General features: G+C 44.2%; 1 protein-coding gene across 1 annotated transcript in view; it reads right to left on the bottom strand.

Annotated features, from left to right (window-relative positions):
* The window catches only part of LOC311127839 (piezo-type mechanosensitive ion channel component 1-like), a 72,291-nt gene extending 53,141 nt beyond the window's left edge, over positions 1-19,150 (bottom strand). The window contains exon 1 of the mRNA XM_084159719.1: positions 19,011-19,150. Within this exon, the coding sequence (XP_084015845.1) occupies positions 19,011-19,074 (64 nt within the window). The 5' untranslated portion in view covers positions 19,075-19,150. The remainder of the gene's footprint in view (positions 1-19,010) is intronic.

Here is a 19,150-nt window from a genome sequence, read left to right as displayed (position 1 = left end):
AATCACTTCCCCTTTGGTTTCCCTTCCCTCCATGATGGGTGAAACTGTTCTACTACTGTGCCAGCAGACTGGTCTCATAGATTAGACGTAACATAGTAAATGTAAATCCGAGACACTCAAATTAGTATGATATGTTATGTTTGGTATGGTTACATAAGACAGAAGGTTACTTCAAACAAAAATGAAAGTAGGTTAGTTGGTCAGGGTGGATGGGTATAACGCAAACGTCTAGCAACCCAAAGGTTGCGTGTTCGAATCTCATCACGGACAACTTTAGTTACTTACTACTTTTTAGCTACTTTGCAACTACTTAGCATGTTAGCTAAACCTTCCCCTAACCCTAACCTTAACCCTTTTAGTTAACCCTTCCCTAACCTTAACCCTTTTAGCTAACCTTTCCCTAACCCTAACCTTAACCCTTTAACCTAACTCCTAACTTTAACCCTAATCCCTATAGCTAGCTAACGTTAGCCACCTAGCTAAATGTTAGCAACAACAAATTGGATTTCATAACATATCGTAATAATTGCTATTTGTAACATATCATACGAATTGTCATTCGTAACATATCATACGAATTGTAATTCGTAACATATCAAACTAATTGTAATTCGTAACATATCAAACTAATTGTAATTCGTAACATATCAAACTAATTGTAATTCGTAACATATCATACGAATTGTAATTCGTAACATACCATACGAATTGTAATTCGTAACATACCATACGAAATAGATGATGGAGATCCACAAATGAATACATACCATACGAAACGTAACATATCATACTAAATGGAGTGTCTCCGATTTATGTACAGAATAATACGAAATACTCTGAGACCACTTTGGTGCCAGGGGAGGAAACAGCCCTGAGATAGAAGTTTTGCCCTTAAAATAGAAAATATGCATCTAATACATGCCCCTTTCAAACACTATGAATATTTCCATTAGTATGAATGTAGTATCTTGTGACAAACAGCCAGGTCTGCCCTTTGTAGGTCTGAATGGCCATGCGGTGCTCAAGCAGGGGGTATTACTATTTCTGCATACATAATAACCCATCTATCATCCTGTTCTAAAGGGTAAAAATGAACACCACTCTCCACCTATCTGTGGGAGACTTCTCCACCCGACGGACACATAGAGCAAAGGCGTGCGCCATGTGGCCCGAGAAGATAACGGAGCTAGCCAAGCAGCCTGAACAGACCTTCACTCTTTCACTTCACTCCATCCCTCTCCTTTCTATCTTTGACAGTAAAGGCGGCTTAGGCTCTGAGACCATGTGTGAGGAAGATATTGCACCACCATCTCAATTCAGATCCAGAACTCAGACGATGAAGCAATTTTCCATTAAATGGCCCATAACAAAAGTAGCATTCAGCGTGAAAAACAGAATGTGGATCCTGTCGTAAAAGTCAGACGGCATTTTGATATGCCCAGCTCTCATCTCAGCCTGCAGCCTGCTCTTTAACACTTTACAGTCCTCTCTCTCTCTCTCTCTCTCTCTCTCTCTCTCTGTGTACTCTGCCCCTCTCATCATCATCTGATGCCTGCCTGCCTCCCCTGACAAACAGGGAGATCAGGGTCAGATCATTATGAGAGGCATTTTGTAATCCCGTTACTGGAGGAATCGAAAGTAAAAAGCACAAGGCTTGTCAGGGCAAGTGTGTGAGGAATGCTTACACAGAGGCATAATCTAACACGTTGCATGGTGTGAGTTTTAGCTTGTAGCTCCCACTTGGCTGTCATTTCTTCTTTGGGAGTTTGCTAGGCCATTTGGCCTAGTTACAGTTGTAAGAAGTGATGTAACACTTTGAAGAGCAACATGAGAACTAAACCACTCTACAGTTTCTTTTGAAATTCGGAAGAAGAACTAAGCTTTCCTACAGTGTTCCCTTACAGACTAGCCCCAGTCAGGTTAAAAACCAAGAATGCAGAATAACTATGACTGGACAAAACACAATGAATACTATTAGGTTTACTACCCATGCCGTTTGAACCAACGTACATCATCACACAAACATAGGAGCACCTACAAACTAGTGCCCTTAACCTCAGCGTGTTCACCTTTGTACTCCAAGGTAAGTCAAGGTATTCATTTCAAAAGAAATATATGGATGTTAGCAATTTACATTTTCAGAGATCAATTAAAGAGACAAATCCTTTCCATTGCAACAGACAGCCTAATACTTCGCTTGACACCTCTATAATAGCTTAACATTGAATTGGATTTAGAGCTGTTGAAATGCTCATCATTCATTCCCATGAAGAGGAGATGAGATGGAGTGGAAGATCATGGTGAGACCTTAACCCCATAAGTGTATCACTGTCACTTACACTACTGGTCAAAAGTTTTAGAACACCTACTCATTCAATGGTTTTTCTTTATTTTTACTATTTTCTACATTGTAGAATGTTAGTGAAGACATCAACACTATGAAATAACACATATGGAATCATGTAGTAACCCAATTTTTTTTAAACAAATCAAAATGTATTTTATATTTGAGATTCTTCAAATAGCCACCCTTTGCCTTGATGACAGCTTTGCACACTCTTGGCATTCTCTCAACCAGCTTCATGAGGTAGTCACCTGGAATCCATTTCAATTAACAGGTGTGCCTTCTTAAAATGTTAATTTGTGGAATTCCTTTCCTTCTTAATGCGTTTGAGCCAATCAGTTTGTGTTGTGACAAGGTATTATTATGGCAAGAACAGCTCAAATAAGCAAAGAGAAATGACAGTCCATCATAAATTTAAGACATGAAGGTCAGTCAATATGGAACATTTCAAGAACTTTGAAAGTTTCTTCAAGTGCAGTCGCAAAAACCATCAAGCGCTATGATGAAACTGGCTCTCATGAGGACCGCCACAGGAATGGAAGACCCAGAGTTACCTCTGCTGCAGAGGATAAGTTCATTAGAGTTACCAGCCTCAGAAATTGCAGCCAAAATAAATGCATTCAAGTAACAGACACATCTCAACATCAACTGTTCAGAGGAGACTGCGTGAATCAGGCCTTCATGGTCAAATTGCTGCAAAGAAACCACTACTAAAGGACACCAATAATAAGAAGAGACTTGCTTGGGCCAAGAAACACGAGCGATGGACATTAGACCGGTGGAAATTTGTCCTTTGGTCTGGAGTCCAAATTTGAGATTTTCGGTTCCAACCGCAGTGTCTTTGTGAGACGCGGTGTTCGTGAACGGATGATCTCCACATGTGTATTTTCCACCATAAAGCATGGAGGAGGTGGTGTTATGATGTGGGGGATGCTTTGCTGGTGACACTGTCTGTGATTTATTTAGAATTCAAGGCACACTTAACCAGCATGGCTACCACAGCATTCTGCAGCGATACACCATCCCATCTGGTTTGGGCTTAGTGGGACTATCATTTGTTTTTCAACAGTACAATGACCCAACACACCTCCAGGCTGTGTAAGTAGTGATGGAGTGCTGCATCAGATGACCTGGCCTCCACAATCCCCCGACCTCAACCCAACTGAGATGGTTTGAGATGAGTCGGACCGCAGAGTGAAGTAAAAGCAGCCAACAAGTGCTCAGCATATGTGGGAACTCCTTCAAGACTATTGGAAAAGCATTCCAGGTGAAGCTGGTTGAGAGAATGCCAAGAGTGTGCAAAGCTGTCATCAAGGCAAAGGGTGGCTACTTTGAAGAATCTCAAATTTAAAATATATTTGGATTTGTTTAACACTTTTTTGTTTACTACATGATTCCATAGGTGTTATTTCATAGTTTTGATGTCTTCACTATTATTCTACAATGTAGAAAATAGTAAAAATAAAGAAAAACCCTTGAATGAGTAGGTGTTCTAAAACTTTTGACCGGTAGTGTACATGTCATTGGAAACCAGAGTGGGCTGAATTACAGTGAGAAGACCCTTCAAATGCGTCATCCATCCATGGGCCTAGGGCCCCTCAGCCATATAGCAGTTACTGTTATTATCAATATTAGTGCCAGAGATAAGAGACAGCTCTCATATAGCTCAGACTCAACAGCAAGCTGTAACACAATGTCCAATATTCATAACTATGTAGACAGGCAGTGTTATAAATGTCTGTCATATCACACAATCACCACTTTATTAAAACAGTTTCAAAAAATCAAATAAGGTTTTTATGAGCTATATCCTCTAGAATAAATAATAGAAGCTATAGAATGGTGGAGAAAGTCTTTGATCTAAATTTAAAACTTTGAAATGAAAAAAGAGATGCCTGCCTGCCAAGCAGATAAATTAACCAACTGTAATATCATCTTGCTTAAAGATGTGTTATAAAGGTGTTTTATCATTTCAGACAGTAGTTTTAAAAGTAGCGCTCACAAGCAAAAAATAGGTCCCTGAAAAAGGTGACCAATTGTGTACAGTCATCCATTTCGTATGATATGTTACGTTATGCAAAAATATAAATATATGTTCTTCATGCAATTCATATGATATGTTACGAATTCCAATTCGTACAATATGTTACGAATTTGTAAGTGCTCAAGATCCTGTTCAATCTCTAATTATTCTCTTCATAAAATAACTCAGTGAGGTGAGAAAGCTCAACTTCCTCTCCCTTATACACTCACGCTGTGCCATATCCTTTTGGCTTGGAGGGACTGGACCACTGGGCCTATAGGCAGTTGGCCTGGCAGCAGACCCAGCTCTGCCTAATGCCCTAGATATCCGAGAGGGTTCTCTCTGGCAGTGGTCAGCCAGCCTCAGCCCAAGGAAGCCAGCTAGTTCAGCACGTCTAAATGCGTGCCTGTGTGACCGCAACAGGTGTTGGACATTGGAGCTCCATGCTCCTCATTAAAAAGCGCTTTAGCACTCCTGTGTCTGTGGTGGCTGGCCAGCACGAGGCCAGTGCGGCGGTCTGTTATCTGGTTACCGGTCAGCCAGAGACATCAGCGGGAAGTCAAATTCACATTTAATGACTAACCTCCATCTGTATCATGGTTTACTGCAGCCTGAGAGACAAAGCTCTGAAGCCGGGCCAGTCCCACACCTGTCCTTGGCTCACTGTTAATTCACCAATAATGAGTTTGGATGGTGCTGGCTGGTGTCAGATTCCGGACCTAACATACAAACAGAGTGGTTCTGGGGCCTAGCAGAGAGGCTAGTCTTCCCTGACTGAGTCCAAGTACTGTACTGTAGATAGATGCGTGAGTCATAGCATTTAATTGAGCGCTCAAGCAGTATGTTTATGATTATGGAACTATGTCTTGTTTAAGATCAACATTCAACTTCCTCCCACTCATCTCAATCCAATTTTGCTGACAGAAGCAGCACCTACATGGAGGATTATGTCTGAGTTCATTCAAAGGACACTCATGACAGCACCTTCACAGCAGTGTGTGGGTGAGAGAGAAGAGATGTTAACCCCTGCTCTAATGAAGATATGCAGAAACTGCTTCTCCAATAGAAATTCCCGATCACACCTGTAGGCGATGTCATGGCGACGTTAGCTAGCATAGCTCATGCGCAGAAACACGCCATCAGGTCTAACGGTGTGTCGCGCCGAACTGCGCATGTGCAGGCCGTTAAACCAAGCGCACTCCTTCAATATAAAACTGTCTTTGACAAAAATGAAAACGTGTCAGTTTGTCACTTTCACAAGGTTGTAGTAATGAGAGGTTCAGCTACTTAAGACATCGGCTCGAATCTAGGTTTTGCATTTAGAATGAGAAAAATTAACAACTAAGGATACATTTTTCACTTCTCCCATTGACTTGCCAAACCCTTGTCTGGTCTGTCTAATCTGCTTCGCAACGCCTTCCTGGAATTATCACGATGTTGCACCTCTGGGTTTGAAAACTCTGTGCTAATACAGTGTTTCCCGAATACTTACACTGGTCAGAATGTGTCTCACTTTGTGTGATAAAATACTTGATCAATTGCTCATAGGGAACAAAAGTTAGTGACAAACAATACAGATGTATCTCAGGCATTGTTTGAATACATTTTGGTAATTGATTAAGGCAATAGCACAGATCAACATACACTTGCTTGGGGCCAATTTGCACCATAGGTCTTCCAACGCTACTGATCACATCCTACAGGTGTTAACGACCCACAAATAAAAATATATGATCAAGGTCATTCAAATTTCAGACGTTTTTCATCATTCATTTGGTTTTATAGTTGTGAGAAGTGTTGTGTGTTAATCTGCAAGAAGAAGATGGGAAAGTGGATCTTCACAGTTATAATTAACTGTCCCCTTCATGATTCAGTTACTCTACTGGGGCAATTCATCAGTATGGGACGGAAACTTTCAGCATTTTCTCCATGGAATTTGAGGGTAGATTTAACCTAAATACATACGTAGCTAGAACTTTTCTCTTTCCACCTCCTGACTTAGGTATTTCTGGCTGAGCAGCATTTCTTCCAGTCTATATTTAATTTTCACAAAGCACAGCAACCAAAGGCATGTGACTTTCCAGAATGCTGTTGTGTTTAAGTGATTTTTAAGTCAGTTAGGTTTCCAAACATACCATAAGCATATCAGCCTTTAATTAAAGGCAACACAAAAGCCATGGCCTTATTTTCTTCTCTAGACTTGGATACCAGTCAAACTTTGACACCGAGAGAAACACTGCCAAGCAGTTGAGAGCACTAACCAGGATGTGTGTGTGGATGTGTGATTATCAGTTTACATGTCAGTTTGTGGTGTTTGGGAAACCCTGACATACACTATCTATCATGACTGTAAGTCGCTTTGGATAAAAGCGTCTGCTAAATGGCATATTATTATTATATTATTATACAAAAGTATGTGGACACCCCTTCAAATTAGTGGATTCGGCAACCACTTTGCGGCTGAGCCGTTGTTGCTCCTAGACCTTTCCACTTCACAATAACAGCACTTACAGTTGACCGGGGCAACTCTAGCAGGGCAGAAATTTGACAAATTGACTTGTTGGAAAGGTGGCATCCTAGGACGGTGCCACGTTGAAAGTCACTGAGCTCTTCAGTAAGGCCATTCTACTGCCAATGTTTGTCTATGGAGATCGCATAGCTGTGTGCTCAATTTTATACACCTGGCTGAAATACTGTAGCCGAATCCACTAATTTGAAGGGGTGTCCACATACTTTTGTATATATAGTGTACGTTGTGCACCGGGAGGACAGTCAGTCAATAGACTCCCCCACAGTTCTGGCACAGCCACTTCTGCTGCACAGGCCCAGTTACAGCCTCTTATGTACACCTTTTAGCACCACTATCTGAACCAGAGACCATACAACGTCTCATCATCCAGCACCCTTTAACCTAACAAGACTGATGTCCCTGCCAAGTTTATCAGTGTTTTACGTCAACTTCTCGTCAGTAGTGCAGCTATGAGATCATTGTAGTTCCTCAGGTCATTGTGCCCACGGTGACACACAGGTTATGTATGTTAAACCTGCAGCTTAAGCAATGAGCACACTAACAAACAGGATGTGACACACTGAATATCAACGTGAACATCCAGAGGATGGGAACTCATGGAGGCCCGGCCATTCATACCCATGGCCATCATCCAAACAGAGCAAAACTCTTAGAACCGATACACACTCGTTTCTGGTTGAAAATGCTTTCATTTTCAATCACTATGAGTTTTTAACTTCAACATTGTGTGAGGTTGAATGATAAACCGATTTTTCTTCTCCTCTCTTCAAATACTAGAGTATCTTAAATCATACAGGGGTTTTCCTCAGTCTTTGTTGTGAGTACTGCACTAGACGTATGCGATACCAGACCCGGTCTCAGGAGATCCCTTCGATCTCGACTGAGTTAGGGTATATCTGCTCTTAGTTGTTTTGCACCTTACTTGTGGAATGATCTCAAAGGCTCTCTAAAGTTGGATGAATTGGTGCCTCTAGGGCAATTCAAAACACTGATTGAACACCTTTTTACTGAAGAATATGTTTGTTTTCGATGATTGTGTTAAGCTTTTTGTGTACTGATGTGAATATTGATGTGTATATTGATGTGTTTGATGGGTATACAGGGCTCATCTGAGAAAGAGACATTGGTCTCAGCATGACTCCCTGTCAAAATAAAGGTTAATCAGAATACAAAAAACAAGTCCGATACACATTCAAAGTGTGACCCGTCTGCCATTCTTATCACTGCCCCAAAGACAGACACTGTGCACGGTACACTTACCGAATTGTCTCCCCAGTAGCAAGGCAGTTAACCCCCAACAACAACTGCTCCTCGGGCGCGATGACTTAGACATTGATTAAGGCAGCCCCTTGCACCTCTCTGATTCAGAGGGGTTGGGTTAAATGCGGAAGACACATTTCAGTTGAATGCATTCAGTTGTGCAACTGACTAGGTATCCCCTTTTCTTTCAGCCCTATTCTTCTCCATGGTTAACGTACATGGGGTGGAAAAGGCATTTACACTCAGGACTGTGTGTGTGGAACACATTACTGCATTTGGGAGTAATAAGCACACTGGACTGTGGCATCTATGGCAGGCTGTGTGTTCCCTAAAGGCGTTATTTGATTTGTCTGTACTGTACTTGGCCAAAAAGTCTTACTTCCTCCTTTTAGCAGCAGTGAGACTGTTGCACGTTACTCAACTTTCACATTAATATATTGTAATTTCTTCGCTTTATGAATCATCAAACTCAAAGTTGTGTAAACGCAAGAAGACACATAGGACTTTGTATTTAGCTGTACTGGTGACATTGACTTTCAGAGAATTTGGGAAGTTGACTTGCCAGTCTGAAGGTGGAAGCACGAGATTCATCTCAGGATGTTGCCATGGCACTCATCGTTACCATGGTAAACAGTCTGAACATCTGGCTGTGGTCGAGACACACTGAGGGCCGTCGCTACAGCTAGTGGAAATGACAACACTCAGTTTACTCACAAAATAAACTCCTGAGTAATGGAAAACCATGACATACTTGGATTCAACTTTCAAACTACCATACATGAACATGTAACTGACTTCATGTATACTGAACAAAAATATAAACGCAACATGTAAAGTGTTGGTTCCATGTTTCATGAGCTGAAATAAAGATCCCAGAAATGTTCCATAAGCACAAAAAGCTTATTTCTCTAAAATGTTGTGCCCAAATTTGTTTACATCCCTGTTAGTGAGCATTTATCCTTTGCCAAGATAATCCATCCACCTGACAGGTGTGGCATATCAAGAAGCTGATTAAACAGCATGATCATTACACAGGTGCACCTTGTGCTGAGGACAATAAAAGGCCAATGTGCAGTTTTGTCATACAACGCCACAGATGCTGGTATGCTGACTGCAGGAATGTCCACCAGAGCTGATGCCAGAGAAATGAATGTTAATTTCTCTACCATAAGCCGCCTCCAACGTCGATTTAGAGATTTGGCAGTACATCCAACCGGCATCACAACCACAGACCACGTGTAACCACGCCAGCCCAGGACCTCCACATCCGGCTTCTTCACTTGCGGGATGGTCTGAGACTAGCCACCCGGACAGCTGATGAAACTGTGGGTTTGCACAACTGAAGAATTTCTGCACAAACTGTCAGAAACCATCTCAGGGAAGCTGACAGACAGCGTGTATGGTGTCGTGTGAGCGAGGGGTTTGCTGATGTCAACGTTGTGAACAGAGTGCCCCATGGTGGGGTTATGGTATGGGTAGGCATAAGCTATGGACAACGAACACAACTGCATTTTATCAATGACAATTTGAATGCACAGAGATACCGTGATGAGATCCTGAGGCCCATTGTCGTGCCATTCATCCGCCACCATCACCTTATGTTTCAACATGATAATGCACGGCCCCATGTCGCAAGGATCTGTACACAATTCCTGGAAGTTGAAAATGTCCCAGTTCTTCCATGGCCTGAATACTCACCAGACATGTCACCCATTCAGCATGTTTGGGATGCTATGGATCGACGTGTACGACAACGTGTTCCAGTTCCCGTCAATATCCAGCAACTTCGCACTCCCATTGAAGAGGAGTGGGACAACATTCCACAATCAACAGCCTGATCAACTCTACGCGAAGGAGATGTATCGTGCTGCATGAGGCAAATGGTGGTCACATCAGATACTGACTGGTTTTCTGATCCACGCCCCTACTTATTTTTTAAGGTATCTGTGACCAACCGATGCATATCTGTATTCACAGTCATGTGAAATCCATAGATTCGGGCCTAATAAATGTATTTAAATTAACTGATTTCCTTATATGAACTGTAACTTAATAACATATTTGAAATTGTTGCATGTTGCGTTTATATTTTTGTTAAGTGTATAACAAAGCCTTTCCATTGTTGGTGGAACATTGGGGCTGCTGGCTGGGCTGGGCTCACCTGGCTCGACCTCCTTCCTGTTTTTGTGGGAAAAAATGCCTGCGGTACCATTGACAGTGGGTCTGTGTCCAGGACATAGTAAAACAAACACCCGGCTTTGGGCTACGCAATCAATGTGTCTGTGGTAAAGGTAATTTAAGGGCAGTGGTTCTGCCTGCCGGCTCCTGTAAACAGGCGTGCCTCCTGCAGGTCGTTACTAATGCGGAGCTAGATGAGCCGGGGATGGAGCCCTGCCCTGACCACAAGGCATGTGTCACATTTCAGACTAGACTGTGAAAGCTGCTTCAACCGCCTCAACTGGTGCTGACTCACTCACTGACACACACACAAACAAGTAGCGGTGTGTGGGTAAAATCACTGGGGAAGCCAGAAACAAATGCCATTACAACCTATCTGTTGTGATAATTGCGTTGTTTGCTCAATCAACCTGTTAGTTCATATGCCTTGCAACCGTGATATATAGGCCTAAAGGCTGAGGCAATAAGAAGACACAGTGGCAGAATAAATTCAACCACACCTTTGTTTCATCACAAAACCAGAGAGCAACCTCTGTCCGGTGAAGTCCCCAAAGCATATTTAATGTAACAAACAGTTACATGACCTACAGCATGGTCAAGCAAGGTAATGTTTCGGACATTTTCGGAATACTAAACAACGACTGATTTAGAACCAGAGTTACCGCAAGTCGCAAAGAAAACAGGAGCTGCCTCCTCTATTCCAGCACCATTTCAACTTCAACATTTCAACATCATCTAACCAGCTATGCTTAGTCTAATACAGTGACAACTAAAAGATACCAAAAACAATTTAGTCCAATCAACACAAGCTAAATATGATGTGGCTGTCCATGGTTCAGATTTCTGTGTGTGTGTGTGCGCGTTCGTGCTAGTAGAAAAACATGTTGACTCACCCTACTTGTAGAGAAACACCAATGCCATCCTCCTCTCTTTCATGTTGACGAAACGGTCTATGACTCTGTCATACTGTACACACTTTTATTTTTGTTGTCCTAGGCTACCTGGCTAAAATGCTTGCTTTCATGGGCAACGTTAGCTAGTTAACATTAGCCTTCTACAACTAGCTACATATTGAACTTCCATCCTCTCAGGCCAGGGGCACAATGTATGAATGAATGGTTGGATCAGAATTGCCGTTATAATCATTGGCCAGTACAGAGAATTAAGTAAATCCACAATACCAAATCCCTATCTCCATCCATGGCTAATTCAGGAAAGGGCCACCGGAGGACAACAACACGCAACAATTCAAGTTGTTTCTGTCAGTGACGTATGCTCTCAATGCGATTTGATAGGAGTGACGCCAAATCCAAACTGGCTTCCCTGAAAAGATTTTAGTTTAGCACAATGCTGATTGGCTATTATTTTACACTTTTTTTTTATCAAGGGAGGCCAAATGCTCGCTGGCTTCCCTTGCATTCAACGCTACGGGCGGCAACAATGTCATACTTTTTTGGACCAGACAGTATCAGGTAGATGGCCTACACATACTGAGACAGAGGAGCGCTGTTTCACTCTGTCACGGTCGTCGAAAGGAGGAGACCAAGGCGCAGCGTGTCCAAGAAACATGTTGACTTTATTACTTAAAACAACCAAAAACAACAAACCAAAGCGACGAAAGTGAAGTTCAATACTGATAAAGACTACCAGCAACAAGGAAACAAAAACCCACAAAACCAAGGTGAAACCACACAGTTTAAATATGGCTCCCAATCAGAGATAACGAGCCGACAGCTGTCACTCGTTACCTCCGATTGGGAGTCACATGAATACAAACAAGGAAGACAACCACCTAGACACCCCAACCAAACAGCACACAACAAAACGAACACACCCTATACCCAACCTAACCCACACAACACCCAACAATACAAACACACCCTGGTTCATAAACAACGTCCCGGAACCAGAGCGTGACAGTACCCCCCCCTAAAGGTGCGAACCCCGGGCGCACCAACATAAAGTCTAGGGGAGGGTCTGGGTGGGCGTCTGTCCACGGTGGCGGCTCTGGCCCCGGTCGTGATCCCCACCCCACCACAGTCACAAACTGCTTAAGTAGCCTCCTCCCACTGACCACCCTCCAAACTAACCCACCTGGATAAAGGGGCAGCTCCGGACGAAGAGGCAGCACCGGACTAAGGGGCAGCACCGGACTAAGGGGCAGCACCGGGCTAAGGGGCAGCACCGGGCTAAGGGACAGCACCGGACTAAAGGGCAGCACCGGACTAAGGGGCAGCACCGGGCTAAGGGACAGTACCTGACTAAGGGGCAGCACCGGACTGAGGGGCAGATCCTGGCTGGCTGGCTCTGGCGGATCCTGGCTGGACGGCTCTGGCGGATCCTGGCTGGACGGCTCTGGCGGATCCTGGCTGGCGGAAGGCTCTGGCTGATCCTGTCTGGCGGAAGGCTCTGGCTGATCCTGTCTGGCGGAAGGCTCTGGCTGATCCTGTCTGGCGGAAGGCTCTGGCTGATCCTGTCTGGCGGAAGGCTCTGGCTGATCCTGTCTGGCGGAAGGCTCTGGCTGATCCTGTCTGGCGGAAGGCTCTGGCTGATCCTGTCTGGCGGAAGGCTCTGGCTGATCCTGTCTGGCGGAAGGCTCTGGCTGATCCTGTCTGGCGGAAGGCTCTGGCTGATCCTGTCTGGCGGAAGGCTCTGGCTGATCCTGTCTGGCGGAAGGCTCTGGCTGCTCCTGTCTGGCGGAGAGCTCTAGCGGCTCCGGTCTGGCGGACGGCTCTGAAGGCTCATGGCAGACGGGCGGCTTTGCAGGCTCAGTACAGACGGGCAGTTCCTGCGGCGCTTGGCAGACGGACAGTTCAGACGGCGTTGGGCAGACGGGCAGTTCAGGCGGCGTTGGGCAGACGGACAGTTCAGGCCCCGTTGGGCAGACGGCAGACTCTGGCCGTCTGAGGCGCATCGTAGGCCTGGTGCGTGGTGCCGGAACAGGAGGTACCGGGCTGAGGACACGCATCTCAGGGCTAGTGCGGGAAGCAACAACAGGACGCACAGGACTCTGGGGACACACAGGAGGCTTGGTGCGTGGTGTATGCACTGGTGGTAAAGGGCTGGAGACACGCACCATCGAGCCAGTGCGTGGAGGAGACACAGGGCTCTGAAGACGCACAGGAAACCTGGTGCGTGGTGTAGGTACTGGTGGTACTGGGCTGGAGCGAGGAGGTGGCGCCGGAAATACCGGACCGTGCAGGCGTACTGGCTCCCTTGAGCACTGAGCCTGCCCAACCTTACCTGGGTTGATGCTCCCCGTCGCCCGACCAGTACGGGGAGGTGGAATAACCCGCACCGGCCTATGTGGGCGAACCGGGAACACCATGCGTAAGGCTGGTGCCATGTACGCCGGCCCGAGGAGACGCACTGGTGACCTGCTGCGTGGGACCGGCTTCATGACATCCGGCTCAACACTCAATCTGGCCCGGCCGATACGTGGAGCTGGACTGTACCGAACCGGGCTATGCCTGCGTACAGGAGACACCATGCGCTCAACTGCGTAACACGGTGTCTGCCCGTACTCTCGCTCTCCACGGTCAGTCCAGGGAGTAGGCGCAGGTCTCCTACCTGACTTCGCCACACTCCCTCTTAGCCCCCCCCCAAGAAATTCTTGGGTAGTACCCACAGGCTTCCAGTCTTGCCTCCGTGCTGCCTCCTCATATCGCCGCCTCTCGGCTTTAGCTGCCTCCAGCTCTTCACGAGGACGGCGATATTCTCCCGGTTGTGCCCAAGGCCCCTTACCATCCAGAATCTCCTCCCATGTCCATGAATCCTTTATGGCTGGGTCCTGTTGCCGCTTCACACGCTGCTTGGTCCTTTGATGGTGGGTTTTTCTGTCACGGTCGTCGAAAGGAGGAGACCAAGGCGCAGCGTGTCCAAGAAACATGTTGACTTTATTACTTAAAACAACCAAAAACAACAAACCAAAGCGACGAAAGTGAAGTTCAATACTGATAAAGACTACCAGCAACAAGGAAACAAAAACCCACAAAACCAAGGTGAAACCACACAGTTTAAATATGGCTCCCAATCAGAGATAACGAGCCGACAGCTGTCACTCGTTACCTCCGATTGGGAGTCACATGAATACAAACAAGGAAGACAACCACCTAGACACCCCAACCAAACAGCACACAACAAAACGAACACACCCTATACCCAACCTAACCCACACAACACCCAACAATACAAACACACCCTGGTTCATAAACAACGTCCCGGAACCAGAGCGTGACACACTCGCTCTGATGCTTTCTCTGGTGAGATGCATTCAGCCTCTTGCAAATTTAAGGAAAATTATGAAACACAGAGAGGCGAAAGATAAATTATTTGATATGTTTTTTTTTCTTTTTGTCTTGGTCAATTTTTTTGGGAAGCCTGGCTTCCATTGGCATCCATGAATACACGCCACTGACACACACCTTTTATTCCACAACTTGCTGTGAGAACACTGTGAATCTCTAAACACTAAAACACACCAGAGACATCTGTGATTTAGTTTGGCCCAGTAAGCCCACCCCCATTCATTCTTGGGATTGGGCATAATTGTCTCTTTAGATCTATAAAAACAGACGGGATTAACGGAGGTAATGCAATGTACTCACACAATTTAGCAAGCAGGTCAACCATACTGTTTATGGCTTTGAACATGAGGTAATGAGCAGCATGCCAGGACTTGAGGGTGAAATATTTTCCTCACCCACTTTGCCAGTCATGTCCCTCTCACAATCTCTTCTTATAGAAGCAAAGTCTCAGCCCTCGAGTAGGCCTCTTGCAGGTTTATAATAATATAATAATAATAATAATAATAATACTATGCCATTTAGCAGACGCTTTTATCCAAAGCGACTTACAGTCATGCGTGCATAAAAAAATGTTGTGCATGGGTGGTCCCGGGGATCGAACCCACTACCTTGGCGTTACAAGCGCGTGCTCTACCAGCTGAGCTACAGAGGACCACTTTACATCTCACAGACTATACCTCATCTTTATGGTAATGAGTGGACCAGGTAAAACATAGATAAATCTATCCTTGTCCCCGGGCAAAAGGAGAACTAACATTGATCGAGTCTATCTTCCATTCTCAAACAGCTCTTCAACAGAACAGCACTTCAAGGCTGTGAACTACACTTCCACCAGTTGAATCAAAAAGGTAGAGATTGAAAATAATATATTCAAAATAAAAGTGATGTTCCAGTGAAAACGCCTCTATTCATCTGCAGCGTTTACATTGGCTGTCTCCTGGCTGTGTAATGTTAACAGTGTTTGGAGCATCGTTCAAGTTTATGGGTGTATTTATGCTGTGCTGGAGCGTGAGGCCTTTGGCAGACTACAGGTGTTTTAACTATGTACCGCAGCTGGAGAATAAAACGCACGGTTTATCAGACCATTGCAGCAGACTCACTGCACGGCCCTTGTTTATTACCTGAGCTTTACCTCACACATAACTATACTCACACAGCACAGGACTCATGTTCCATTCTATAGCTGCTTGATTGGGCACTGGGTTGGGTTTGTATTGTCATTAAATGAGCACTGATTGCCTCTACAGTACTGATTGCCTAGTATTGTTTGTCAAAGACAGTGTTGCATCATAGAAGGATAGGGCACTCACTGGTAATTTATATGGGGTTTTGAATGAGAAATGATTTATATTTACATTGTCAATGGAAATATATGTAAAAATTCGAAATGGACATTTATGAAGGAGGTTACACCACAGTACTGGTAGGCGACGCCAGCATGGAACATTTCATTTTTATATCATTGTGCCGAGACTGGCATGCAGAAGAGTTCAAAAATGAAAGAGTTAATATCACACAAGTGTGTCTTTGTGTGAGTAGAACATATCATTGATGCAGTAGGTCATTATTTGAACTATATTTGATTGCTTGCATCAAACAAGTCCAGGTTTTCTCCAAATGAATATAGAGTTATTGTATTGTGTCTTCACATATTCCACCTTGTTCTAAAATCTTTATTCCACTATGATACAGGTTCATTACCTTCTCATTGTCTCACTTTCATATGGTAGTAAACACACCAGCCAACTATGTGGTCTTGATTAAACAGGTCCTATATGCCCTTATGTGGAACACAGCACTGGTCAGGATGACCCAGTGTCTGGAGCATATTTATTGCCTTCAGTGATGTACACCTTCCAGCCTTGGATTGATCACAAGGACAGCAGGGTTACAGTCTGCATCCAGATTTGGCTGACAAAAAAAACAGAGCACATGTATGATGAGGCCTGCAACTTCCTAAACCACATGTATGATGAGGCCTGCAACTTCCTAAACCACATGTATGATGAGGCCTGCAACTTCCTAAACCACATGTATGATGAGGCCTGCAACTTCCTAAACCACATGTATGATGAGGCCTGCAACTTCCTAAACCACATGTATGATGAGGCCTGCAACTTCCTAAACCACATGTATGATGAGGCCTGCAACTTCCTAAACCACATGTATGATGAGGCCTGCAACTTCCTAAACCACATGTATGATGAGGCCTGCAACTTCCTAAACCACATGTATGATGAGGCCTGCAACTTCCTAAACCACATGTATGATGAGGCCTGCAACTTCCTAAACCACATGTATGATGAGGCCTGCAACTTCCTAAACCACATGTATGATGAGGCCTGCAACTTCCTAAACCACATGTATGATGAGGCCTGCAACTTCCTAAACCACATGTATGATGAGGCCTGCAACTTCCTAAACCACATGTATGATGAGGCCTGCAACTTCCTAAACCACATGTATGATGAGGCCTGCAACTTCCTAAACCACATGTATGATGAGGCCTGCAACTTCCTAAACCACATGTATGATGAGGCCTGCAACTTCCTAAACCACATGTATGATGAGGCCTGCAACTTCCTAAACCACATGTATGATGAGGCCTGCAACTTCCTAAACCACATGTATGATGAGGCCTGCAACTTCCTAAACCACATGTATGATGAGGCCTGCAACTTCCTAAACCACATGTATGATGAGGCCTGCAACTTCCTAAACCACATGTATGATGAGGCCTGCAACTTCCTAAACCACATGTATGATGAGGCCTGCAACTTCCTAAACCACATGTATGATGAGGCCTGCAACTTCCTAAACCACATGTATGATGAGGCCTGCAACTTCCTAAACCACATGTATGATGAGGCCTGCAACTTCCTAAACCACATGTATGATGAGGCCTGCAACTTCCTAAACCACATGTATGATGAGGCCTGCAACTTCCTAAACCACATGTATGATGAGGCCTGCAACTTCCTAAACCACATGTATGATGAGGCCTGCAACTTCCTAAACCACATGTGAAGAGTAACAACTAGCCTACATTATGTGGTCAAAAGAGGAAAAGCAGGCCTGTGGGTGAGACATAGACCTTAGATTGAAACAGTTGCAGCCAATGTGGAAATTAGTGGCGATTGGTTGGCCAAGTGTTATGGGTAAGGAGGCTTGCGAGACACTTTCTGTTTCCTGTGAGCCACAGAGAACCCATGTGACAAAAGATGCCACATGTTCTATCAGTATCCTGTCAACAGTCTGAACCATATCTATACCAGCCACAGAGCTCCTAGTAAGACCAGTAGGAGAATAGCTGGAGTTTTGTGCATTAAAATTGTCTGGTGGTGGTGGAATGGAAAGTTTCAGGGACAAGGGTGAGATAGAAAGGAATCTTTACAGATGACACAACTGAGGAGGACGGTTTCCTGTTAAAACACTTACATGACACTAAGAGGCCTACATGTGGGGGACAATGTGCTCAGTTCAAGTCATAGGCCTACTACACTTGAAGCTTCAATTACAAAACGTTTATTTAATCTACCATTCACACTTGCATTTTCCTGTGGCACAGCATTGTACCATTATATAGGCACAGAATAGAGTGTGAACAATGGTGTGCACTCTTAGAAAAAATAAGTGCTATCTAGAACCTAAAAGCGTTTTTCGGCTGTCCCCATAGGAAAACCCTTTTAAGAACCGTTTTTGGTTCCAGGTAGAACCCTTTTGGGTTCCTTGTTGAACCCTTTCCACAGAGAGTTTTACATGGAACCAAAAAACGGTTCTACCTGGAACCAAAATGGGTTATCCTATGGGGACATCCAAAGAACCCTTATATATATATATATATATATATATATATATAAGAGAGTGTGTGTGTTTTAACAGTAAGAGGTCCAGTCTAAAGCCTTAGGTAGAAAGGAAGCCAGGCCTGAGTGTGTCTGCTAAATAAACACCTGATGAATCAGGAGAACTCACTGGAGTCTATCGGACTGGGGAGAAGAACAGGAGAAGTAGAGAAAGAAGTATAGCCTATTTTCATTGGGCCACTGTGCAAAAGAGTGAGGGTAAATACTTAATCCATAATAATCCTATTCATACAGAAGTGATCCCAATTTTCAGATTATGTGACTTTTATGTGATCTATCAATGTAATTCTGTCTGTGTAGGCTGGTCATGTTTTTATTGTAGCCTACCCCTGCCCGAAATTACATGAAAAAAATATCCTTAAAAGTAGACTACAATAAATAATCTAGCATGACATGCAAATTAATTATGTAGCATAATAACATAATATCAATAATTTAGGCCTATTGAGCACTAAAATAGAATTCTGGCTTAATTCAATTTACATGAGAAACACTGACATCTTACCTGCTAACAAGAACGTCGGCAACAGAAAGCAGTAGAGCAGTCCACATACCACCTGAAGTTCCATGAGCGCGCGTCCCAAATGCACTGCTTAGCTCCAGTCTACAGTCCCATTAACATTCCTCGACGGAACGTTAAATTCC

This window comes from Coregonus lavaretus (assembly GCF_964263955.1).
Source record: "Coregonus lavaretus genome assembly, chromosome: 4".
In the NCBI taxonomy this organism is placed as follows: Eukaryota; Metazoa; Chordata; class Actinopteri; order Salmoniformes; family Salmonidae; genus Coregonus; species Coregonus lavaretus.
Note: the sequence above shows the minus strand (reverse complement) of the source record. Positions and strands in the feature narration are given on the sequence as shown.